The sequence below is a fragment of the Lethenteron reissneri genome, chromosome 10, assembly GCF_015708825.2.
Source record: "Lethenteron reissneri isolate LAM-NWPU_2019-01 chromosome 10, ASM1570882v1, whole genome shotgun sequence".
Taxonomy (NCBI): Eukaryota; Metazoa; Chordata; class Hyperoartia; order Petromyzontiformes; family Petromyzontidae; genus Lethenteron; species Lethenteron reissneri.
In genome coordinates, this window is record NC_083788.1 from 8,647,103 (window position 1) to 8,673,778 (window position 26,676).

General features: G+C 44.5%; 1 protein-coding gene across 2 annotated transcripts; it reads left to right on the forward strand.

The window, feature by feature from the left end:
* LOC133340951 (cytochrome P450 3A8-like) lies at positions 1–26,500 on the forward strand. 2 transcript variants are annotated; one of them, XM_061549494.1, is made up of 16 exons: positions 1–459; positions 1,350–1,449; positions 2,319–2,471; positions 4,181–4,274; positions 5,104–5,197; positions 7,109–7,161; positions 9,041–9,140; positions 10,663–10,776; positions 11,456–11,544; positions 14,753–14,901; positions 16,930–17,060; positions 17,805–17,889; positions 20,224–20,384; positions 20,780–21,006; positions 24,137–24,299; positions 24,449–26,500. In XM_061549494.1, the coding sequence occupies exons 4-16, from the start codon at positions 4,195–4,197 to the stop codon at positions 24,533–24,535; spliced, it is 1,533 nt and encodes a 510-aa protein (XP_061405478.1). In that variant the 5' UTR covers positions 1–459; positions 1,350–1,449; positions 2,319–2,471; positions 4,181–4,194; the 3' UTR covers positions 24,536–26,500. The 2 variants fall into 2 exon arrangements, with proteins under 2 accessions (XP_061405478.1, XP_061405479.1); XM_061549495.1 differs by lacking the exons at positions 1,350–1,449; positions 2,319–2,471.
* Positions 26,501–26,676: the final 176 nt, after the last annotated feature.

Genomic DNA, 26,676 nt, shown 5'->3' on the forward strand with positions numbered 1-26,676 from the left:
AATAATCCCCTGTGGGCTGGTGTAAGTAACCAAGAGGTTCCTACCAGTATGAACCTCATAACGGAACGTGCGTCTGTCACGGGGGAGCATTTCCAACGCGTCGCGTCGCGCGAGTCGGTCATTGACGGGCAATTCGTGAAAATGTCCACCGTTGGGAATTATTATTATACGTGTGTAGGAACATTGCTGAATTATTACACATTGTGTAGGGAAAAAAAATGCGTGTTTAGGTTGTTGGCTGCACGGAACGGGGCGGGGGGGGTGATGACATCCAGGGTGTCTGATTTTTGCCAAGACTTTATTACATAACTTGCCAACCTCCCAGTGAGCAGTCATTATAATTTGAGCAACGCAGACGATCGAGTTGTCGACCAGAAACGCTGCAAGACGGACACACAGAGAGACAGAGAGAGAGACATACAGAGGGCGGTTGCTGTTCAACTTGCAGGTTGTCTTGGGGTAAGGTTTTGTGGATGTTGCTGTTGTTGTTGGTCTCTGCCGAAATCGTACTAAAACCAGTAAAGTTACACGGAAAAAGATACTTACAATTGTCCTGCCACTTCGGTGTCGTCGAGTGACTTGGGTGGTTGTCGAAAATTTGATTGAAACCCACTTTACAACAACTTTACCATTATCTACTGCAGTGACGGTGCAGCCCTTTCGTTAAAAGACCCCTTATTGCATACCGTGTCAACCCACACAGTTTCAACCCTGTATTCTTGTACAGGGAGATTTCGTTTTCAGGTCCAGGCGGCGTACAGCCATTTCAATACGGGAAAAACATGTTTTACTGGAAGGAACCTCCTGGTTACACCAGCCCACAGGGGATTATTGTGTCCGTCCGTCCGTCGTGCAGGGAGGGGCTGGGTGGGGAGGGGAGGGTGGGGAGGGCTGGGTGGGGGGGCTGGGTGGGGAGGGGCTGGTCACCCCGTGGTGCCCTTATAAAACTCAACGTTTAACCTACTCACGCCGGCTTGTGCCCACCCTCACAGTCGGGCATATTTGCGGAATACACCACGCCGCCGTTGACCCTGGCCATTGACCGAGCAACCCAACGTTCCTACCAGCTCCCTCCGCAGGAATGTGTTTTGGTCTATTTGTTTGTGTTTCTAGCCTCGCGATGGGATTTTGTAGGATGAACGTTGAGATGTACAAGGGGCACGAGGTGACGAATGCGGTCTGAATTGGTCTGTAATAAGATTGGCACTGATAAGGGGTTGACAGGTGTGTTATTTTGCATACAAAGATTGGGAATTAATGTACTTTAATGCACTCGACATTAAACTCGCTTGTATGCCATTTGAAAAATGTGTTTACCCCCTCTCTCTGTGTGTGTGTGAATGTTTCAGTTTGGGGAAGTCATTGACAGATGCTGAGCATAGCTCCTACCCCCAAACGTCCAGCGTGCGGCCAGACACATAACCGCACACTAATCGAAAGTTGTCACAGGTGCGAGTTTATGGGACAAGCACCCAGCCACGTGTGACAATCGTGGGAAGTTCAATCATTTGGCAATCGTGGTTGGGGTGTGTGTGGGATTTGTGGGGAGCGGTGGTGTCGTGGTTAGCGCACTGTGCTGCAAACCCGGCGAGCCGAGTGGCGATTGTCTGAATTGGTCCTGGGCATTCCCCTGGATCGACTCGGCCTCAAATGAGTATGTAACCATCGCCACTGGGGGAGACAAAGGCGGCCGGGCGGTGGTGCTGGCCACCTACCCACCTTTTTTACAAGGAGTCATGTTTACATAGACCACAATACCTGCAGTCATAATGCAAACAAAAAGCATAACTCTGATAAATTATCAGAGTTATGTTTTTTGTTTGCATTATGATAAATAATCAGAGTTATGTTTTTTGTTTGCATTATGACTGCAGGTATTGTGGTCTATGTAAACATGACTCCTTGTAAAAAAGGTGTCAGTTTTGTTGCCAGATAGAAGGGTTAAAAACCAATTATCATATTTTTACTGGCAAATGAGGTTCCAATGGAGTTTGAGTTTATTCGAGGATTTCATTATACCGGATGGTTCAGTGCAGATCGGTTTTGTTTTTCTTTTTCCTGGTTATTTTACACGGGGAATCCGTGGAAAGTACAACAGCAAGCAAGCGGTAGCAGCAAATAACGAAAACACCAACACTGCAATTGCAGTGAACGCGTACCAGGCTCCAGAAGGAATATTGCACGGGGCATTTAACGGATCGAAAAGAAAACGACAGTGGATGGGTTGAACTTCAGAATCGGAATCTTTCTTTTCAGATTTGGAGGAATCCGATGACCTATGAAGCTCATTCCCTCCCCACCCCCACCTCCCCCCACAGATATCCAGGAGGGGCGGGTGAGCGAGTCGCAACAATAAACAATAACAACGGCAAAACGTCGCAATTATTCGGTACATTTCTTTAATAACCTCGAACTTGTTTGGAGGGAATCTGGCGTCTCGCTCCCAAGTGCGTCCTTTGTTTTTTGAAGCGGTAAGTTCGTGAAAGTCACGCGAAGTGTCGTAAAGGACGTGCGTGCCACGTGAGCTGTCAGGGCAAAAATGTATTTTGCATCATTGAAATGTAACACAATACAGAGTGGTCTATATGTCTTGTGACCGCCCCCCCCCCCCCCATTTAATTCTCTAAAACTTGATATATTGTTTGAAAAAATGTTTCTTTAGAACATAAATTAATATTCAACGGGGGGGGGGGGGATGTTAAGAGGTCAATTAATTGGCGGGTCACAAAACATCTGGATCACCCTGTACAGCCCCGTGTAACATAATGAACGTGCATCAAATGAAGCAACTCCTGGTTTGTGTTTACAAAAATGTTGGGCATTCATTTGATTACTTTTGGTCGGTTTCCACGGCGTTTTATTTTCCCTGATAGCTTATTTTAAAGAGTTTAAATGAGTTTCTGAGCACAGACTCAAGTTTCATCGACTATACAGCCTGACCAACTAAAACATTACGGCTAAACAAGTACTGGAACCCCACTAGCTGGACTGATCATTAAAACAAAATGAAAGATTGAATTTCAGGGATAGAAATATTAATATATATGTTTCGATTTAAAGCTTTCGTGACTGCAGGGATTCATCTTCTTGGTTCTTTCGGTAAAGTCACGTAGAAGGGAAATAATAAAATAATAAATATTAAAACATAATAAAATAAAATAATTCTGAGGACGGATGCTTGCGTTGTGGCCGAAACGTCATGAGAATTATTTTATTATGCTTAATTTTTATTATTTTATTATTTCCCTTCTACGTGACTTTACCGAAAGAACCAAGAAGATGAATATATGTTGTATATATAATTATTTGTATGTGCCTGCAGTAATGATGCACATATAGCAGCTTCCTTATGAACCCATGAGCGACATCCAACCTTGAACTCAATGCCCGGTCACAGCTAACATCATTGGCCAAGTGATATCTGAACCGGTTCACCACACTGACCAGAGTGTGGTGTGAGAGCGTGGTGGACTAAAGCAGCATGCCCGATGCGTGTAACACGGCATTGAGAGGACGTCATCCAGCAGTGGACTTAGAGGTTTGTAAATCGGTTCATCGGTGCAACTGCAGAGAGAAGTTGAATGGATTCGTTCATTTAGCATGAAAAAAAGATAACCTAGAACATGTCTGTCGCGTCTGTAGTTTGCTGTCTAATCGACACAAACACATTCCTGCGGAGGGAGCTGGTAGGAACGTTGGGTTGCTCGGTCAATGGCCAGGGTCAACGGCGGCGTGGTGTATTCCGCAAATATGGCCGACTGTGAGGGCGGGCACAAGCCGGCGTGAGTAGGTTAAACGTTGGGTTTTATAAGGGCACCACGGGATGAACAGCCCCTCCCCACCCAGCCCCACCAATCCCCTTCTCCCCACCCAGCCCCTCCCTCCCCTCCCCACCCAGCCCATCCCTCCCCACCCAACCCCTCCCTGCACGACGGACGGACGGACACAATAATCCCCTGTGGGCTGGTGTAACCAGGAGGTTCCTACCAGTATTATTTTCGTTGATCGACAGCCAGTGAGCGTGCAACGTTGGCAACGTTGTGATCGGACATTGTATGTTCATAAAGTAAGCAACTCCTGTATTGCACTGTGATTGGCCCCCATTGGACTTTGAAATGCCCTCACAAGCTTGTGCAGTTCGCCAGATACAACAATCTGACAATGGTATGTGTGTTCACAGATTATATCTTCACAATGGCTGACATTTCCAGCCTGTTTGAAATGTCTCCCCTCACCCTGGTTCTTATATTGGCTGCGTTCATTTTGTCTGCAATGTAAGTGCTCAGCATCGGCTACTCTTAACCTTTACCTTACTTAACCAATCTTGATTTGAAGCTATTTTATACTTACTTAACCAGTTACATGTATCGTGCATTTTTGTGAAAAATTATCTGCCATGAATTTCCCTGCACAGTAACGTTAACCACAATAACTTGCCGATCTCACCAATGGAGCATAAACCATCACGCAAACTCCGGTCGTCCTCGCGACGGCTTTTGGTTGGCTATTGAACAAAGACGGTCACTGCATCGCAGCGCTTTCAGATGCGCTTCTGCAGCCATCTGGAAAGCTCTTCCCTCCTATATATTCGGAAGCCATTGGAGCTATGCACTTATAAATCTAGATTTAGAACCCCTTTCTTTAGAACTGCTTTTCACGTTTTGTTATTGTCCTCCCTCTGCACCTCCGATTAGTATAGTTGGCTGCATATGGCACAAAGGAATGTCAACATACACACACATACTAACAGTCCTTGGCGAAAATAAATCGTATTTAGGACCACAGTGAGTCAGGCCTGCTGAATTATTACATTTTGTCAGCTGACTTCTTAGGAGACAATTATGAAACAAAAACCCCACATTCTTAACCTTTGGAGGCCCATCCTGGTTCTGACATCAGCTGCTTTAATTTGGTCCGCAATGCAAGTTCTGTACTTTGTGCTCATTGTTTGTGGTCTCGTTTATTCACTGCCTTCATGTTGCATGACCATCGTTTTAGCCAAGGGACCTTGATTACAATTTTTCTAGCAAGGAAGTAAATTGTGTGCATAATTTCTGACATTTCTTACACTCCAACACAATTCCAGTATCTGTTTTCTCCCAGTGTCCTGCTATGGCCATACAGAATCTTAAAGAATATGGGGGTTCCTGGCCCAACACCTGTGCCAATACTTGGAACCTTCCACCACTACCGCAAGGTAGGTTTTCCACGTAACAATAATGATGTTTAGCTGTATATATACTGTAGTGTCATTAATGCAAATTTAATCCCACAATAGTTAAGGAACCACAGACAAACCCGGAAGTCAAACAGATTGGTGAACCGGCACAAACAATTGCCCCTGCACTGCAGTCCTCTATGTATTAAGATGTTTATACACGTTGGAGGAAACCAGAGCACTCGGAGAAAACCCCGATGGAGATTAGTCCATTTGGTTCACTGCCTTCTGGCAAGCCAGAGTATGGAAGCCGTGATGCCCACGGGAAGAGACGTTTCACAATCCTTGCGTGATCCACCGACCCTATTTGCGTTCACAGTGCGGGATTACAGGAATGCGCCGCCACCACCCGGCTAATATACGTGGTACATTTGATCTTAATTTTTGGAGCTTTCGTGACTGCAGGAATTATTCTTTGGTTTTTTCGGTAAAGTCACGTATAAAGATAAAATATTCTATGTCGCTATTTCATTATACCTGATGATGATTGCTTGTGTTGCAATCGAAACGTCGTATGCTATTATTTAATTTATTCTTTTATCTTTATACGTGACTTTACCGAAACAACCAAAGAATAGTGGTACATTTGCTTCAGCAATACCAATGAAAACCTGTAATTTTAAGCGGTTAAAGTCACGTGGCAAATCATTTTTCTACATTGTTTTTAAATATATATGAATGTCAAAAGTTAAAATTTAGTTTTAGAGTATTTTTTATTGGTGACAATCTTTATGCCAAATGTAATAAACTGAATGTTAATAGTTGAATGCGCAAATAGACACTAAACAGAGAAAATGGAATAAAAGCTGAATAGTGCAAAAAAGCATCGAGAGATACATTTATAGAGTCACATTGAGGTATAAGAAGAGGAGCCTATGGATCAGAGACAAACTAAAATTTGATGCATCATATTGACTGTAAAGCAAGCAACGGTATCCAAACATGTCCCAGAGGATGCACACTGCGGAGATGGAGCCATGAATTCGGCTCTTGTGCAGCAGTTCCATCACGATACTGGCTAAGGTGACAATGGCATTCATCCAGCAGTGGTTAGATTATGATCTTAATTCTAGATTTTAAGCTTTCGTGACTGCAAGGATTCATACTCTTAGGTTTTTTTCGGTAAAGTCACGTAGGTAAAAAAATAAAAATAATAAAAGTAAGATAAAAATCATGACGTTTCGGAGGCAACACAAGCTTCCGTCTTCAGGTGGAACCGTCACAGCACGATAGCTGTATCAAGTAAAGAGAAATTTCAAGAGACCCGACTTTGTATATATACTGGTTGAGGTGGGAGGAGCCAGGGTAGGCCCCTGGATCGGAGTTTTTTTTAATTATGGTAAGGTTGGTGCGGCTGAGGCTGCTGCTAGAACTGAGCCTTTGTTATGTAGACTGGTTGGGCTGGGAGGTGCCTCTAAAGCTCCACTGTGGTAAAACGGAGACTTGGTTTGCACTCTCGCGCAGTCGTTCACTACCTGTGGTCCGTCGGCCACGTGTGGTCAGCAAGGCCGTGGAGGAAGTGATCGGCGATGTAGACGAGTCAATTAAAACAGAATATAAAAAAAATAAACTCTCCAGTGCGTGACTGTGGTTATCCAGAACAGACCGAACAGCGTATAACGACGCAATGCCCGATCGACAAATACGACGGAGACATCACAGCGATGCACATTTTATCGGCCTTTTATAGTATAGTTTATATAAATAATATCCTATTGGTGCGCGATCTTTTGGAGGGATGGCAGTGGTGGTCTGGGAGTCAATAAAGGTTGCAAACCACTGCTATATATACCGAGTATATGCACTGCCATTTATAAAAGCCACACGTAAAATTTGTCAAATGAATATGTAATTCAAAGTGCATAAGTTGTTCCTATGTATTCTAAACAGGGGTTCCGAGAATTGGATGAAGAGTGCTTCAAAAAGTACGGGAGAATCTGGGGGTAAGTTTCTCTTGTTATACGTTTTAGAAAAGAGTCTTTTTGTGACATATAAATAAAATAAATTCGCATAACACGCAGAATAATCCCATGAACTGTTAGTACTTTAATAAAACTGTATTACAAACAAAAGTGTATTTAACCAGGTAAGGCCCACTGAGCTATATAGCTTTTTTTCAGAAGTGACCTGGCCACAAATGATAGCTCAAGGAAGTGGCTTATCACGTGGAATTTGTATCCAGCCAAATGCTTTAAATGCACGTTTCTAAATGTGGAGGGGAAAACCAGAGGACTCGGAGAAAAATCCACGTGACCACGGGGGAGAGAGACATGCGAACTCCAAATATACAGCAGGAATCAGGGTTGGGATCGAACCCACGAAACTCCTGCATACCAGGCGAGGTAGTTAACAATAATAAAATAGATTTTATTATTTTCAAATTAACATATTTAGATGTGTTTTCTTTTAAAAGGCTCTGTACACGTAACGTTAAGATTACAAAGGTAATTACGTTCTTAAATAGTTCCCAATACGTGTGTTTCACGTTTTAATTTTCACATATGGTCCAATAGAACCTGGGCTAGCACATTCCTGTGGAGGGAGCTGGTAGGAACGTTGGGTTGCTCGGTCAATGGTCAGGGTCAGGGTCAACGGCGGCGTGGTGTATTCCGCAAATATGCCCGACTGTGAGGGCGGACACAAGCCGGCGTGAGTAGGTTAAACGTTGAGTTTTATAAGGGCACCACGGGGTGACCAGCCCCTCCCCACCCAGCCCCACCTCTCCCACCCCCCACCCAGCCCCACCCTCCCCACCCAGCCCCTCCCCACCCAGCCCCTCCCCTCCTCACCCAGCCCCTCCCCACCTTCCCCTCCCCACCCAGCCCCTCCATCCCCACCAGCCCTTCCCTGCACGACGGACACAATAATCCCCTGTGGGCTGGTGTAACCAGGTTCCTCCCAGTAACATGTTTAACTTGGAGGTACCCTGGCAACGTGTAACGTGAAGCCAAATAACTCTTGACAGTTAACGTCACGATAACAAGTAGACAAAAAGTAGCTGTTGTTACTTTTCAAGCCGTGTATTCGATTTAAGGATTTGTCATGATTGGGCATTATATAAGAAGACGAAACATGTCTGTAGCAATGCAATGAAAGACTTCCGTAGAGATGATTCACTCGAACAATCGAACCAATTAAACTCAGGCTAGGATTTAGGGGTGAGCTAACAGGGTGACTGCCTAGGATGCAACGCTGTGAAGGGCACGAGATATGTGTCAATACAGAGTACAGGATATAGGTTTTTTGGGTCAGATCTCGTTATTTATAAATGTGTCGTAACCCTCCACCACCCGACACGGCCAAACAGTAAAAATGTGTCACGTTTTTCAAAGGACAAAATAATTCTAAGAAACGTGACACATTTTTACTGTTTGGCCGTGTCGGGTGGTGGAGGGTTACGACACATTGATAAATAACGCGATCTGACCCAAAAAAACCTATATTATGAATAATATTGGTCGCGAAAGCCTACCTGTTAAACAGAGTACAGGAGTTTACAATTTTACGTAACTTTACGGATGCACCATAAAGTATGCATGCAAATGAGCAGCACATACACATTGCACGATAGACACCAAATGTAAACTAGTGCAATCGTTATTACCAGAGATTTACATTCAGCGTTAGTTGAACTCTATGTTTACTCAATGCGCTATTAACATCAAAGGCTGGGATTATTATGTACGGTACATTAAATTGAATTTGGATGTTTAAAACAAGTGTATCAAAAACTGCAGCAGTCTTTAATAAGCCAGCTTTCATACACTACGTGCCAAGAACCGGAACAATGAAATACTGCTTCTCTTCTCTAATTATCTTCAGGCTTTACGAAGGTCGGCAGCCTGTGCTGATGGTGGCTGACACAGGCATGCTGAAACAAATACTCGTCAAAGATTGCCTGGAGTCCTTCACCAACCACCGGGTAAAGCGGTGCAAACAGCAGACAATGATGATAACATAAAAAAGAGGGTTTCCCATTTCTGGCAATAAAACAGGAGGTGTTAATATGTACACACATCAAAATAGATACCATTCGCAAGGCATCAAGTATGCATTAACCGCACATAAGAGTGTGCTCCTAATCTCAGCTCGTTACCTGTATAAAATACACCTTGGAGCCAGAAATCTTTCTGATTGAGAGGCGGTCAAATACTTATTTCCCTCATTAAAATGCAAATCAATTTATAACATTTTCGACATGCGTTTTTCTGGATTTTTGTTGTTATTCTGACTCTCACTGTTCAAATAAACCGACCATTAAAATTATAGACTGATCATTTCTTTGTCAGTGGGCAAACATACAAAATCAGCAGGGGATCAAATACTTTTTTCCCTCACTGTATGTTACAGTCGGCATCATCAGGCGATCGGCAGAGTTGAAATCTTGCGGTTTAAAAATCTCCTGCAATCCTGGGCATGAAATAGGTGACGGTGACGTCATTGGCACGCCCACACCGGTGACGTCATTGGCACGCCCACACAGGTGACGTCATTGGCACGCCCACACCGGTGACCAGGTGGTGCGTATAATGGGCAGAGTGCGTTTCTATCGAACGACGTTTTAGCCCAGGGCGCATCGTAACAGGGGCTAACGGTCGGGGGAGCATTGTGCGGACGTGTCAGATTGTTTTAAGATCTGATTGCTGGTGAATGCCTGCGATCTTGAAACAATCTGAACACGCGCACCTGACGCTCAGCGAGCGGTGAAATCTTTCTCAGTGCAATCGGTTCTCAGCCAATAGAACCCTTTCCCATGACGCACACGCACGTCTATTATTTTAGTCTCTCTTCCGATTTGATTTGATTTTTCCTTCCACATCTGTTCCGATGACGTACGTGCGCGCACTACAAGCAACATGCTTTCGTTGATGCTGGAGGTTAAATATGCTGCTATTATTATTATTTGTATTACTTTAGCTGGCATTGGTGGAGCTAAATGTGGAATCTGGCAAGCTGGAAACCAGCCAGCTGGGATTTCACTGCATTTATTTATATTTGCTAAAAATCGAACGTCTACTGATGTAGTGAAATAATGTTGACCATGTTTAACTGATACATTGCATACCCTAAAAACCACTTATGTTACTAAAGCACGTCTGTTTAACCACAATCTAAACAGCTTCCTGCGGCCGTATAGTGGCGTGAAATGCGTTCGGTTATGTTTTGCCGTGGAGTATTTGAACATGCTCTTTGGTTCTTTCGGTAAAGTCACGTAGGTAGAAAAATAATAGATCACGACGTTTCAGGTGGTACAACCACAGCAAGAAAGCTGTCGTTGTCCCACCTGATGACGATTGCTTGTGTTGTGATCTAAACGTCGTAATCTATTATTTTTCTACCCACGTGACTTTACCGAAATAACCAAAGAGTATGGATTCCTGTAGTCACGAAAGCTTCAAATCAAGATTATTTTGACATGGTTTCACAGAATTTTCTTTTCTTAGGTCTTTACAAATAATGGGATCTTCGATGACGCGCTCACCACAATAGAAGACGAGCAGTGGAAGCGTGTCCGCAACGTGCTATCCCCAACCTTCAGTGGCGGTAAAATCAAGCAGGTAAAACATACAGTGATACCTCGGTTCACGAACGCTTCTGTTCACGAACAACTCGGTTCACGAACAGAAAAGTTCATAAAAATATGCTCCGGTTCACGAACTCCGCTTCGGTTCACGAACAGGAGCCGCGGCCATTTTAATGCTATTTCCAGGCTGTCACATGGTCGTGACTTACTGTAGGAAGATCGTGGAGAGAAGAAGAGACGCAGAAAGAAGTACTGTGAGTACTGTGAAGACACTTTCAGTGACTTTTTGCTTTTTGGTGTGCTTTTTAGCACATACAGTACTGTACTGTACTACTGTACTGTACAATACTGTACTTACTGTATTGTACAGTTCACCCATTTGAGTGCTTACTGAAGTCATCTCAAGCAAGGTTAGTGTTCTCTCTTTATACATTACTATACTGTACAGTACTAATATGTATTGTAATTTGTTTCATATTTTTGTGCTTCAAAAAAAAGGTCAGAACGGATTAACTGGATTTACATTGAACCCTATGGGAAAATGTGCCTCGGTTCACGACCAATTCGGTTCGCAACCAGAGTCAGTTCACGAATTAAGTTCGTGAACCGAAGTATCACTGTATATATTAATACAATGGTGTTTAACGGTCGTCTATAAAGTAATGGAAACGTTGTTTTTGTTCCGACTAACTAGACATTTCTCCCTCTTCCAGATGTGCCCTCTGATTCAACGCTGTGCTGATGTGTTGGTGCGTAACCTCCATGAACTGTGCCAGTCGGGAAAACCATTGGATTTAAAAGAGTAAGCTCATAAACCCACTGTTGGATTTCTTAAAACCCTTATTTTGCAGGCATGTTAAGGTCAGAGTGTTGTGTATGGTAAACTAGCTGGCTGTATTCAACAGTCTAGTATGTGCGCGTGTCATCTCATTGTAATAAAGGTCGTGGAAGCGACTTCTGGAATCCGGTCTTTATTTGTCTTTCTTTACAACACTCCTTCACGCTGCTGACAGACAGCGTGAGAGGGATAGAGAGAGAGAGAGACGCGCGCAGCCACGTGGCAGCCTGGACCTCCGCTCTCGCGTGGCCACTCCCTCCGTTCGTTCCAGTTCTGACCACGTGTTGTTCGTCTGCACTCCTATTTAATACCCGGGTCACGTGGTACCTTTCCACCAATCCTGGTTAGCCTCTATGGAATCTCTCAGACTCCATTGTAGGCTCCCGGGACCACGCCCCTGACTCGTCTCCCCATTGGCTGTGGCTAAAGCCAGCAGAACCAATCTTCTACTTACAGCTGTCACCTTCCCATTACGTCAGGGCCACGCCCCTAGGCTTCCCCCCATTGGCTATGGACCAGGACCGGCAGAGCCAATCATCGTGACGAGTTGTGATCCGTCAGCGACCCGGATATATCCTCACATTACATCATTAAGGCATGGGTAAACGTGTTAGTGTAAAATGCAATGTCATATCTAAGACGGTGTGAGGGAGTGGCGTGGTGGAGAGTGGGGGGGAGCACCCAGGAGCAATTCAGATTTTGCTCTCCACTGACGTTAACCAGGGCCGGGAATCGACCTTGGGTGGCCAGCTTCGTCGCTCAGTGCACTAACTGCTGCACCACCACCTCTTGTTATCAAGTTCAGTATCGGCAAATCATTTGTTGATTTCTTGGTCAGTGGCGGTGAAATCTCTCTCCAAGCTGGACTGACTGGGAGGGGGGGGGGGTGTCTGGAAAATCAACATTTATGTAATAACCAGCGGGAAGTACCCGACGTTGCCCGGGTCTTAAAAATATTTCAAAACTACTTTTAAAAATGTAATAGCAGTGCGTACTGACTGTAGTGGTACCTGCTATGATTACAGCAGTGCATACTGACTGTGGTGGTACCTGCTATGATTACAGCAGTGCATACCGACTGTGGTGGTACCTGCTACATCTAGTGACTGTATAGTAGTAAAACCAGGACGCATCGGGGTGGGGGAGACATCACACAGTGAAAAATTTACCTGAGCATTTAGTGTATTTTTATAGCATTTTTAACGCGCAAGAAAATGTCCCCCTCACTGCCACTGAAGGCGTGCGACTTGGCATGGGCCGTTCCCCCTACCAAAGGCGCGTGAGTTGGTATGGTCGTGCACGCATCATAAATACATAAATAATAGCGGAGCGCACAAAAATCACACTAAATCGCTAATTATACTAATTGGAAGTTGACGGAGGTAAAAAGGAATAGCGCTTGCTGATCGCGGGGCTTACGGCGTGGTGCCTGGCTATTTTTTTTCACGTAAACTCCACCGTTGGAGAGTCAAGCGCACGACCACACAGAAATCCACACACAAACCCACAATTTTTGACGTTTATATATATAGATAGAAGAAAGAAGATATAGATAGATATATAGATTGATCGCAACTGTGTGTAATCTCGTGGGTATGGGTGATCATTCAAGCGCACATAGTTGTTTTTGTCGTTGTTGTTGTAAATTCGTATCCATATTTATATAGCGTTTTATTCAAAAGAGTTTTGTATCAGTTATACAATTGAATGTAAGATGATAGCAGTCAAGAAAAACAGTGGGGTTCTTCAAAGTGGTGGTGTAGTTATGGTGACAGTTGGGATAACAGGTAGGAGAGGTTAAGCAGGGGTTGGGGTAGTGATAGGGGTAGTGATTGGAGTTGGGGTAGTGACAGGGGTAGTGATTGGAGTTGGGGTAGTGATAGGGGTAGTGATTCGAGTTGGGGTAGTGATAGGGGTAGTGATTGGAGTTGGGGTAGTGATAGGGGTAGTGATTGGGGTCGGGGTAGTGATAGGGGTAGTGATTGGAGTTGGGGTAGTGATAGGGTAGTGATTGGAGTTGGGGTAGTGATAGGGGTAGTGATTGGAGTTGGGGTAGTGATAGGGGTAGTGATTGGAGTTGGGGTAGTGATAGGGGTAGTAATTGGAGTTGGGGTAGTGATAGGGGTAGTGATTGGAGTTGGGGTAGTGATAGGGGTAGTGATTGGAGTTGGGGTAGTGATAGGGGTAGTGATTGGAGTTGGGGTAGTGATAGGGTAGTGATTGGAGTTGGGGTAGTGATAGGGGTAGTGATTCGAGTTGGGATAGTGATAGGGGTAGTGATTGGAGTTGGGGTAGTGATAGGGTAGTGATTGGAGTTGGCATAGGCCTGGTCGTAGGTGGGGGGGGGGGGGGGGGGGGGGGGGGGGCAGGGAGTAACAGTTGCATAGGCAAGGGAGAAGAGGTGGTTTTTAAGGGAGGAACGGACGCAGGTGAGTGAAGAGGGTTGCTCTGTGCACTGCAGTGGGGAGTTTGTTGCCGTGAAGGGGAGCAAGAAGGGATAGGAACGAGAGAGAGAGAGAGTGATTGGGCGCAGGGTGACCGAGGCCCATAGAGGGACAGTAGAGATTGGGAGCATGGATAGGACAGAGTAATATTTCAGAGAAGCAAGATAAACCACTTCGTGGAGCTATAATTCGTGGCCCGGGTCACATCTGAAGAAAAGCTCTACAACTTCGTGGGTCTTACCTGGTCAAATAGAAATCGTTAATAGATGTATTCACTGATTCCCCACCCGCCCGCCTGCCTCCGCAATTCATGACGTTTCTTCCCTATCGCTCCCCAGCGTTTCAGTCCTCTCACCCTGTCCCATGTGTCATCTCCCTCCTTGTATCATGTTCTTCGCCAGTCTCATCCCTCGTTTTTTTCAGTGTTTCAAGACCTTGTTGTATTTTTTTATGCTCTACGAAATAAAATGATTGCGTTACGTATGTGCATATGGATGCGATAAATGACATTTCCCATTTTTCCATTGCTCAGTTTTGTACATAATCATAATAATTCATGTGGGCAAGGCACAATGCAATAATATACAGTCTACATAGGTCATTTGTAAAACTTTGCACGTGTAATGTCAACTGGAGTTTTCCATTCACATGTCAGTTTTGTAGATTGGTGCATTGCGGGTCACTTTACCCGAACGCCGTGGTATTTTTGTGACCGTTGCCTTTTTTAGGATTTTTGGGGCGTACAGCATGGACGTGATTGGAAGCACAGCGTTCAGCATGGACGTGGATTCTCAGAACAACCCCAAGGATCCATTTGTCGTTAATGGCAAAAGCATTTTGAAGATCAACTTTTTGAATCCACTGGTTATTTTAATTTGTAAGTATAGGAATTTGTGAGTGACAAATCCAGGCATATCGGTTTATCATTCACTGAACAGTTGTGGGTAGCTCAATACAAGTTGGGAATTTAATTCATTTTGTTTATTAAAACCCATTCATCCCAGTAGCAGTCAAAAGAGATGTCCTCGTGGAATAGGGTTCCCCTATTAAGCCACACTCAAGATTGACTCATCCCCTTCATTCACCAGAGTTGTAAAGTTACTACCGCGTGTGCAAGTCAACAGAAAACATTCTGGACATTAGCAAAATAATATTTGCATTGTCTTACATTTGTAATGAAAGGTGATCAGTAGCAGCAGCAGCAGAGTACAGCACGTCATCGCGAAAAACGAGTTAAAAACACGTTAATCGAAAATGTTTTCTCATAAATAATGTAATGATAAAGTTCGGCGAGATACGACGTACACACGTTAAGATCGCGGGACAAATAACCGAGGGTACCTCGCCACGTTACTGTATCACTCCGTGTAATGTATCACACCGCTTAGCTGTGCAGTGCATCAAAGTAGTGTTTGTCTTTGACCGCTCAGAAACCGCGTTATAAAGGAGCGCGCGTTCCGTGCTGCGCGAATATTTACCATCGAACAAGAACGGTCACTTGGCTGCATCGCACGCTTTCGGATGCGCTTCTGCGGCCGTCTGGAACGCTCTTCCATCCGTTATTGGGAAGACACTGGAGCTTATGCACTTTTAAATCTAGATTGAAACCTCATTTCTTTAGAACTGCTTTTTGTGTTTAGTTTGTTGTCCTTCCCCCGCACCTCCGATTAGCGTGGTTGGCTACGTACGGTGCTAAAATAAGTTCAACATACGGTACATACATAATGGAATAACCACGTTCTAATTCTAGATTTGAAGCGTTTAACAGTACTGATTTTTAAATCCTTTATATTAAGTTCGCTTGCTTGCTTGCGTGCTTGCGTGCTTGCTTGCTTGCTTACGACCGTGCAAATCTTTTGGTCGTTTTTTAACCCCATTCCCGTGATCTAATCGAGCTGACATTTTGCACACAGACTCGTTGTTTGAGACAATTAATGTTCGTGAAATTTTTTTCCAAAATTTTACACTGTTTAGGGAAAACAAATTAAATATTTAATTACCAATTGCTTAATACTGGCAGACAATCATCTGACCCATAGGTGGCAGCCATCTCAAGCCAGAGGACGAGAGGACTCTAGCCGCCACGCATATAAAGGATGTATAGTGAAAAACTTTGTTTTTACTGGTTATACTTATTAAATCCTTTATATTAAGTTCACTTGCTTGCTTGCTTGCGCGCTTACGACCGTGCAAATCTTTTGGTCGTTTTTTAACCCACTTCCCGTGATCCAATCGAGCTGACATTTTGCACACAGACTCGTTGTGCGTGACAATTTATTTTCGTGAACATTTTTTTCCAAAATTTTCCACTTTTTAGGGAAAAACTATTTCATATTTAATTTAAAACACCAATGTGATAAAAATGAAACTCTTACTCAAGAAAAACAAATATGAATAATAAAATAAAACCGATGCCACGCATATAAAGGATTTATAGTGAAAAACTTTGTTTTTACGGGTTAATTTTTTGTATTTGGATTCTCAACCAACACCGGTTTAGGTCGAGGTACACCGATTGTTCTCTTGCACATGACGACGTTGGCCAATTTTTCTTGTAGCCTCGCCCACCACCCCCACGTTCCATTCCCTTGTTACTACATTCAGATAAGCCCCTCCCCCCTTAACTTGTATTTAAGGGCTGGTCTTTAGGAATTTTTCCTCACTTGATGCAGTAATTTTAGCTGTGACGGTCCCACCTGATGACGGAGACTTGTGTTGCCTCCGAAACGTCGTGATTTATTATTTTATTTCTATTATTACTTCTATTCATTTTATTTTTTACCTACGTGACTTTACCGAAAAAGCCTAAGAGTATGAACGACGTTCTAGCAAAAAAAAAAATCGCGTTGTGTGAACACACGTTGAACGAGGACGTGCCATACAATGTGCATTTTCTCTCTTCCAGTTCTCTTCCCATTTTTGAGCCGACCGCTGGAATCAATGGGTGTGTCTTTGTTTCCAAAAAAAGCATCAAATTTTTTCACACGAATCGTTCAGCAGATGAAAAAGCAACGTCAGAAGGGGCTCCATGACATGGTGAGTCCATTTTAATGTTGACGTTATTATTTGAAGTCAATTTGCTTGAATATTCACATTCAATTTTCACTGCAGCGATTTCTTATTCTGCGAAGTGTAATCACTGAAGGCACCAGGGGCGGTTTCTTCATTAGGGCGATTGGGCGACGCACCACCAATGTCATTCAACCACAGAGTCACGCTAGTCGTCACTGTCAGCCTCTGGATATAGTCCAATCAGCGTCATGTCACGTTCTGTGGAGTACCGCCTCTTTTTGGGCGATTTCACTCCGGCTGAGAATCGCCCCGAGTGGCCCCATAGACTTACATTCAAAGATGTTTTTTTTCGAACGGGGGCGCTGCAATGCATTCTCTATGGCTTCCGGGAGGGCATGCACTAACGTGCTTACGTCATCATACGTGCTAACGTCATCATACGTAAGCACGTTTCATCCAACAATATAATTTATCGCCACCTAGTAGAATCTTTAATAAAATAAACTTGAGTGGTTTGTTTTAATAGTGAGTATATAAACAAACAAGATGTATTGTAAGAGTCACTTTATTTTTCATTAATATTAAAGAAGTGAAGTTGCCTTTACATGCTTAAGCTGTTAATTTATCCATTGCATGGGTGGACCTTATCCTTATCAATCATCCAGACATTTGCCCCCCCTGAGAGATTTTGCAGGAGCCGCCACTGGAAGGCACCATGCTTGAATCGTGAGCTTGTGAAAAGTAACAAATGTCATTTTTTTTTTCTAGGGAAGAGTAGACTTTCTTCAATTGATGGTGGATGTTCAGCTTTCAGAAAACGCATCAAATGGAAAGTTGTCGAGTTCAGAAAAGTGTATGTATTTTACAACACAGCTTATGTCACACCTTTATCAATGTACCATAATTGTTATTTGTGCACATGGAATGCATATGCCGTACAATATTATATCTGTGAGAATCGTGTCGTTTGTTTTACAAAATATCTTCACGTTGTTGCTCACTTAAGTTTTTGGAGCATATCTAATTTCCTGGCAAAATATGTGTGAAAATTAAACACAGTCATTATCCATAATAAACACATTCCTGCGGAGGGAGCTGGTAGGAACGTTGGGTTGCTCGGTCAATGGCCAGGGTCAACGGCGGCGTGGTGTATTCAGCAAATATGGCCGACTGTGAGGGCGGGCACAAGCCGGCGTGAGTAGGTTAAACGTTGAGTTGTATAAGGGCATCACGGGGTGACCAGCCCCTCCCCACCCAGCCCCACCCCTCCCACCCCCCACCCAGCCTCACCCTCCACACCCAGCCCCTCCCCACCCTCCCCTCCCCACCCAGCCCCTCCCCACCCTCACCACCCAGCCCCTCCCCACCCTCCCCTCTCTACTCAGCCCCACTCCTCCCATTTTTGGATGCACGACGGATGGACGGACACAATAATCCCATGTGGGCTGGTGTAACCAGGAGGTTCCTACCAGTAAGTTTTTTTTAGGTTAGATCGCGTAAATATAAATGTGTCGTTAGACCCGCCACCACCCGGCACATCTGACTGAGAATTATTACAACACCACCGTTTCCAATATCAAACCGTACATTGTGTATGCAATAAAAACTCAAAGAAATTAACGAGAACATAGTTCGACTCAGTGAGATGAAAATAAATTGCATACCGTTTAAATAGCGGTAACTCCTCAACCCAAAGCAGACCGTTGATGGTAATTAGGAGTCAACCATCACATTTTAGGGTTCAGTAATTCAGATAAAATTTCTCAGCAAACGTTACAACTCTCGAACCACTCCCAAGTTAAAGATAACTCCAATACAAGTCCCCGCTTAATGCGGAGGTTGCGTTCCTGAAAATTGCCGCGTAAAAGAAATTCGTGTGAAATAGTAATTTTCTCGCATCTCCACCGCTGCCCTCACCTACGCTCCCTCAGACCCGCTCACCCGTCTGTCCCGGGCGGGGGGTTCAGCCAACACCCGCCCGGCGACGGCGTGAGGGCTGAGGTCCTGTTGACGGCTGGAGCGGCAGCGGCGAGATGTCTTCTCTCTTGATTCCCGGCAACAACTCCCCTCACTCATCACACACTCCCGCTTATATCCCCCTGCCCATCCCGAGTCCTCACGTGCTTCTACTTAAGCTGCCGCCAGCCCGCCGCCAGTTGTCCCATTAATCTCTTATCACCCCCCATCTCCCGTCTCCGAGGCGCCAACCTCCGGTCACAGCGTAGCACCTGTTCGACCTCGGTTGCACCCGCTTCTCCCCTTAATTACTGGCGGCTTGTCTGTGTAAACATCACGTTGCAACGCGCACACCTGTTTGCCCTCCGTTTCACCCGCTTAACCGTGTGCACCGCATATTTCTCTCCTCTACACGTAGATAGAAATAATAATGAAAATAAAGTGAATATAAATATCACGAAGTTTCGATGGCAACACACGCGGTCATCATCAGGAAAAGGGGTTAGCCTCTAAAGGCACACTGTTTATAAAGGTTTGGAGATGGGCGTAGCCCAAGTGTATCAACAGCACCAGCAATGCCATTGCAGCAGCACCAACATTGCCAATGCAGCAGCAATGCCAATGCAGCAAAGGCCGTCAGGAAATCACTGCACCCCGCTCCACACTGCTGACAGTGAAGGATGATTGACAAGAAAACACAAGTCAAGTCATGACCCAAAGTGGTTGATGACATCTTTCCAATGATTGCTGAGTCTATACGGCAGAAGTATTGGTCCTACCGTGTTTCAAATCTGCCTTATGCTCACGAACACGGTCCGAGACATGTCGCTTAGTTTCCCCATCAACATGCGTTTTAACAGTATTTGGCTGCGATACGTTTCCACGTGAAAAGCCACTTCGTTGAGCTATCATTTGTGTCCAGGTCACTTCTGAAAAGGAGCTTTACAGCTCAGTGGGCCTTATTTGGTAGAATACTAATTATAGTTTATTGCCCATCGCTAGTTACCCTAAGAAGGTGGTGGTGGGCCTTCTTCGTCCGTTGAATTTCTTGCGATGATGTTGAGCTACAATTCAACTTATGGTCTTCTGTATTCATTTCACAGATCTAACTGACAGGGAACTGGAGCCGCGGGCCGTGCTGTTACTTCTGGCTGGCTTTGACACCACAAGCACAATCAAAACAAGATGTATTTCACACTGCATCTTCCTTGTTGTCTGTTTAATTGCACAGATCTGACCGACAAGGAACTGGAGGCGCAGGCGATTTTGTTCCTCCTGGCTGGTTACGACACCTCGAGCACAGCTATCACCTTCGTGGCCTATTCTCTTGCTTGTAACCCTGACGTCCAGACTAAAGTCCAGCAAGAGATCGATACAATACTGCCAGATGGGGTAAGACTTGCATTTCACGCCTAAATACTGTTTGGAACATTTATTGTTACAGTTGCACACTGCACAGAGGAATGTTTAACCAAACGAGTACTTTTAAAAAGCTGATGAATATGCACGAACGTAATCTCCACATGCTGCTTCAGAGTGATTTGAACCTGGCGTCCTAAGTTAAATTCCCAGCCATGGCTAACGTCAGTGGCTTTCTCCTTCACCAACCCAGACTGACCAGCGTGGTGAAGTATGGTCAAACAACCCCCATGACCTACACGACATGCATATGCCTTAATCCAGCAGTGCATAACAGCACTGCAAATATCATGACTCTGGAATGTCTTTATAAATAAACTCCGTTTCAAAATAAGTTATTTTCGTCTGACCATTCCATCTGCGTGTAGAAATCCCCAGATTACGAGACTCTGAAGCACATGGAGTATCTGGACATGGTCGTGAGTGAGAGTCTGCGGATGTACCCACCATCATTTCGTACGGACCGCGTCTGTAAAAAGACGACGGTTGTGAATGACCTGGTCATTCCCAAGGGTATGGTGATTAACGCGGCAATATGGGTGCTCCACTACGACCCGCAGTACTGGGACAAACCTCACGAGTTCCGGCCGGAACGGTGAGTGAATCTCACGATTTTTTTTGTATTATTCTCGTTGTGGTATAAGCACGTAAGCCCGGTACAACGCGATGAAGGTTTCGGGGTAGGGGCAATGGCAGAGCGAGGATTTTCAGGTAGGGGGGCAACCCCTCCAGCAATTAAAAATTATAGGAGTTGTTAGAAAGTAAGGACTTGTCCCCTGCATTTTATTCGACGCGTGTGCGGTGATGGCACAGCCATCGATCGAGGGACCAATTCGAACCGCGTTGTGTGATCGGCATCGTGCTCGCTGAAGGTGTTGATGCCTTCAGGGAAGTCGTGGACTGAATACGCAACTGCGCACAATTCTGAGTCACTTAAAACCGCTTTGCCGTTACTTATTGCCAATTATGGACTCAGACTATTGTCCTATCATCTCATAGAGTCCCTGGTACGTAATAATATGCTACACAGTGGCAGTTGGGGGGTCTTAAAATGCCGATTTATTACTAATAAACCCCAATGATCCGATCAAAATTAGGGATTTCTATCGGATCATTGAGGGGCGGGGGGGGGAGGACTTTCGGTGCTTCAGAATCGTACGTAGGTGGGGGGTGGAAGGCCCCAACTTGCGGGGGTCTTCCGTCGGGGGGGGGGGGGGGGGCTTATACAGGGGCCTCTGGAGACCACCTGGAGACGATTCCAGGCCACGCGTTGACAATTGTGACTTTTTGAAGCTGTTAACATACATTGGGTATCATGTTACAGTGTATTATCCGTTCTTTTTCCATTAAAAACGATAGTCCCATATAAGTGTTTTAATGTTTTTGAAGCACTCTGTATATATATGGGAGGGGTGAGTGGGGGGAAGAGGTAATCAACATTCTAAGGGGAGACCAGGTGGTGGGTGGAGGGGGGGGGGGAAATCTCACGATTTTTGCATCTTTGAAATTATTTGTGTTTTGAATATATTAATCGTCATTGGTTTCCACTTTCCTCTGTCTTGTGCCAATATGCTCATGTGGTGCCACATCTTTCTGGCACAAATCGCTTACGATGTCGCCGACAAGCCATTCTATAGTAATAGGTGTTTACCCTTTCAACTGGTACAAAAACTGACACCTTTATACAAGGGATCATGTTTGCAATAACCACAACACAAGCAGTCAAAATGCAAATAAGTATAACCCGTAAAAACAAAGTTTTTCACTATAAATCCTTTATATGCGTAGCAGCGAACTTAATATAAAGGATTTAAAAATATATTCGCCTGTGGAGGACGCGGGGATCGATCCCGCGACCTTTGGCATGGGAAGCGAGGGCTTTTCCAACTGCGCTACTCCGCCACGGCCTGTGGAGGGGTTACGCTCTGGGCTCTTATACTGTGACGTTCAGCCAAAGCCATGAATGAGTTCTATTTGAATATATGTAAAATATATTTTTTTTGTCTAAGAAGTGTAAAATTTTGGGAATTTTTTTTCACGAACATTAATTGTCTGGCACAACGAGTCTGTGTGGAAAATGTCAGCTCGATTGGATCACGGGAAGTGGGTTAAAAAACGACCGAAAGATTTGCACGGTCGTAAGCAAGCAAGCAAGCACGCAAGCATGCGAACTTAATATAAAGGATTAAAAAAAAGAAACAACTCTGATAATGATAATGATATGCACTGCCCTTGAAGTTGATTGGTCCACACCAATGCCAATTATGGACTCAGACTATTGTCCACACCCAATCAACTTCAAGGACAGTGCATATCATTATCAGAGTCGTTTCTTTTTGTTTGCATTTTGACTGCTTGTGTTGTGGTTATTGCAAACATGATCCCTTGTATAAAGGTGTCAGTTTTTGTACCAGTTGAAACGGTAAACACCTATTACTGTATTTTGCCACTGGTAAAGGAGGTCTCATAGTGCAGCCATTCTCTGTTAGGTCTTCCTCTCTGTCCGGTTGCTTCCATTTTTTCCAAACAACACTCTTGTGATTTTCCTGTTGTTGCCCATCCTACACAAGTGTCCAAATAGTGCCAGTTTCCTTCTCACATGTAACAATCAGTGGGAAAAAATACGTTTTGCTCTCCTCGTAATGCGTCATTCCGTGAGCGTGACACGCCGAATTCGTTTTCGATTCGTGCAAATATGCGCACGCGTTTATTTGCACATATTTGATATTGTAGAGCTGGAGAGCCTATTATAGAGTGGCAAGAAATGTACGTAAGTGGTAGCAGAGGAAGTCAATTGGGAAAATGGTGAATTTTTTTTTTCACCTGATGACGATTGCTTTCGTTGCGATCTACGTGGCTTTACCGAAAGACCCAAAGAATATGGTGAAAACAGTTAATCAATTTAAAATGGGGTGAGAACAATAGTCCGGGCAAATAGAGGAGTGACAGAAGACGTTAAAGAGCTTTTTTGAATTTAGACATTTACGGAAGCACGGTCTGAGTGGGATTGTGTCTAAGGGGTCCACTCATCACGTTGATGCCTGCCATTGCTACAAAACAGTCATTGGCGACCTTGGCTGTTGAGCCTTACGGGTTATGTTAAACGGTAGAAAAAAGTGTAACATTTTTTTTTGTGCAGTTTTCTCGCAAAAAAAATCTCTTTTTAAATCCGTTATATTAAGTTCGCTTGCTTGCTTGTGTGCTTGCTTGCTTGCTTACGACCGTGCAAATCTTTCGGTCGTTTTTAACCCACTTCCCGTGATCCAATCGAGCTGACATTTTCCACACAGACTCGTTGTGCATGACAATTAATTTTCGTGAAAAAAAAATCCAAAATTTTACACTGTTCAGGGAAATTTTTTAAAATATTTAATTACCAATTGCTTAATTGTGGCAGACAATCATCTGACCCATAGGTGGCAGCCATCTCAAGCCAGAGGACGAGAGGACTCTAGCCGCCACGCATATAAAGGATTTAGAGTGAAATACTTTGTTTTTTACGGGTTAATTTTTTTGGGAGTGGATTTCGTGATTTAAGAAAATAGTGTATCGATAATTTCCAGTAATAACGACGAGCAAAGAGAGCAGCAAGTTTGCAGAGTGTACGGCAACTCTTGCCACACAGAACTTGGCATCATGGCGATCGTGGCTATCGGGAATAACTGGTCTGTGTAACCCCCACGCTGTTCATCGATTCTGCGTGTGCACCACTGTGAATTGTGCAGATTCACCAAGGAGGCCAAGGAGGCGCGTGACCCCTACTGCTACCTGCCCTTCGGTCAAGGCCCCAGGAACTGCATCGCCATGCGCTTTGCCCTGATGTCTGTGAAGATGGCTGTCTGTCGCATCCTGCAGCGCTACTCCTTCCACGCGTGCAGCGAGACCACGGTACACGATCACACCACCTCCTCCTCCGCTCTTTACTCTTGCACGAAGAAAGGTCTTCGTGGCGTTCACGTTGATTCTGCTATTGCACCAGCGTATGGAATGACTGACGTTTAAAAACTAAAAACTAAATTTCGCGTTTTGTATTTCAGATTCCACCGCAATTCCAGAACAACCCCTTTTTACAGATTAAAACGCCACTGAAAGTGAATGTTGTGGAGCGAAAGAATGCCGAGTGAAAAACCAATGAACGTAAAAACTGTAGGAAGAAACACGGAGGAATGATGACTGGAGCGCCAATTAGGAGCACCACCTAGACCAGGGGTCGGCAACCAAAATAACAAGAAGAGCCATTTCTTTCCAATTCGGTACAAAATTCAGTATTTCAAGAGCCGCAATGCATCTGGTACATACGTACTCATCGTCAAGAAGCAGCCCGTAAAGAGCCGCATCCGGCTCCGGAGCCGTAGGTTGCCGACCCCTGACCTAGACAAATTGTTCTTTAAGTACATTTAACAGACATGATCCATTTGTGAATTAATTTTCGCACGTACATATTTGATTAAATATGATCGATATTTTACTTATTCACATCCATGTGTTTCTTATAGCAGTGCATGCACTGGCGGAGCCAGTGGGGGTAGGGTGGGGTGGCACGTGCCCCCCCCCCCCCCAATGATCCGATCGAAATCTCAAATTTCGATCAGATCATCCCTAATTTCGATCGGACCAATGGGGTTTATTAGTAGTACATCGGCATTTTGTGACCCCAACTGCCACTGTGTAGCATATTATTACGTGCCAGGGACTCTATGAGATGATAGGATAATAGTCTGAGTCCATAATTGGCAATAAGTAACGGCAAAGTAGTTATAAGTGACTCAGAATTGTGCGCAGTTGCATCAACACCTTCAGCGAGCGCGATGCCGATCACACAACGCGGTTCGAATTCGACCCTTGATCGATGACTGCGCCATTGCCGCACACGCGTCGAATAAAAAGCAAGGGACAAGTCCTTACTTACTAACAACTCCCCGATCATTTTTCATTGCTGGAGGGGTTGCCCCCCCCTACCTGAAAATCCTGGCTCCGCCATTGAGTGCATTTAGACGATGTTATCTGCCGTTATGGTTTAGTAGTTGATAAACAAAAACATGTAATAATACACTGCTTTTAAAGCGCACGCATTCCTATGATGTACGATTATTGGGTGGCGGTTCTGAAAAATTGTGTAGATTCAATATTCTTATTAGTGGGGACCAATAACCCCTGTTCATGTTCCACCAAATGTTCATCAAGATAGTGCTAGATTTACAGATGCCACAGAGTTTATGGGCTCAGTAAATCACGATTGATTTGAACCTTTGGCATCTATGACTGAGCGCTAACTGCTATATAACACATATGCCATTCCGCCATAACATCTTTCATTTATCGACAAATGATTACAGCTGGGCGAATAAACAAACCATATAGAATGGGAGGTTAAATGGGTTTGCAAATAACGACGACTGACGGGATCGATCTTTGGCCGCACAGCGTTTTCCGCAATATGAGACCTGGGAATTAAGGGCCAGAGCCAGCGTTCGGCAATCAGAGCTGTATCGGAGTGTCAGTGGCTCTGGATGAAGAGGAAAGACCCCAGCTGGGCCCCGAAGTGAGAAGGCCAGGAGGTATGCAGTCAACAATGCTTGACTCAGGGAGGAGGACGTCCCTGCCATGCATAGTCCCATGGGATGTTGGCTATCAACAACAAGGCAACTCCTACGACTAATTGGGCATGGGACGCAAGCGTAGGATTGATCACCCTGTCGCTGGCCGCCTTTGGGGAGGGTGTATAGTGTGAAAGGCCGAAACACCCGAGGAACCAAAGGTACACTACTGACGATGCGCTCCCCAAATTTCACCAGGCTCATTGTTCATGAACTCTTAGAAGTGCTTGCACAAAGGATAGTAACATCTCATCCTGTGTTCTTGGAATCAGACGCAGACTAAGTCTTGTATTGTCGAATCTTCTGGTCGGGTGTTTTTTTTTTCTTCGGTCAGGAGCCTACCGCTTTTGGGTTTCCTCCGTGTGCTTGTACTGTAATCACAAATTGCCTTAAAAACATTGGGATATCGTTTATACTGTTGATATGATTATGCATGATTTTTTTTGCCAAGTCGATGCTCTGCTAATAGTACATTACACCGTATGAACTAAAATCATGTTGAATGTTTTTGCGTATTGATTTAAGAAAAATATAAAAGCATCTTTTTTTCAAATTTGAAGTTCAACAAATGTCGTGTCTATTTGTTTGCGTTTCTCTCTTGTGATGGGACTTTGTAGGATGAACGTTGAGATGTATAAGGGGCACGGGGTAACCAATAAGATCTGAAT